The sequence below is a fragment of the Fukomys damarensis genome, unplaced genomic scaffold (genome assembly GCF_012274545.1).
Source record: "Fukomys damarensis isolate Sample0158 unplaced genomic scaffold, DMR_v1.0_HiC HiC_scaffold_19, whole genome shotgun sequence".
Lineage (NCBI taxonomy): Eukaryota > Metazoa > Chordata > Mammalia > Rodentia > Bathyergidae > Fukomys > Fukomys damarensis.
In genome coordinates this window covers 33,082,428-33,082,732 of record NW_022900931.1, presented here as the reverse complement: position 1 = coordinate 33,082,732, position 305 = coordinate 33,082,428, and the positions used below count along the sequence as shown (strand labels likewise).

General features: G+C 70.2%; 1 protein-coding gene across 2 annotated transcripts in view; it reads left to right on the top strand.

The window, feature by feature from the left end:
* Window positions 1-6: 6 nt before the first annotated feature.
* Window positions 7-305, top strand: part of Kif5b (kinesin family member 5B) — a 52,427-nt gene continuing 52,128 nt past the window's right edge. For both annotated transcript variants that reach the window (XM_010621318.3, XM_010621319.1), the window contains exon 1: window positions 7-187. In XM_010621318.3, the coding sequence (XP_010619620.1) occupies window positions 62-187 (126 nt within the window). In that variant the 5' untranslated portion in view covers window positions 7-61. The remainder of the gene's footprint in view (window positions 188-305) is intronic.

Genomic DNA, 305 nt, shown 5'->3' with positions numbered 1-305 from the left:
CCAGCCCCAGCCGCCCTCCTCCGAGACCGCGGCTGGAGCGGCCCCGGCCCGGCCCGGGAAGATGGCGGACCCGGCCGAGTGCAACATCAAAGTGATGTGTCGCTTCAGGCCCCTCAACGAGTCGGAGGTGAACCGCGGCGACAAGTACGTCGCCAAGTTCCAGGGAGACGACACGGTCGTGATCGCGGTGAGTGGACCCTGCTTCTGGCCCTGGCGGGGCGGGCAGTTCAGCGCCGTAGCAGGGTCTCTGGCGCTCCTCGGCTGGCTGGAGCCCCGGGCAGGTACTGGAATCCCGCGGGCCTTCC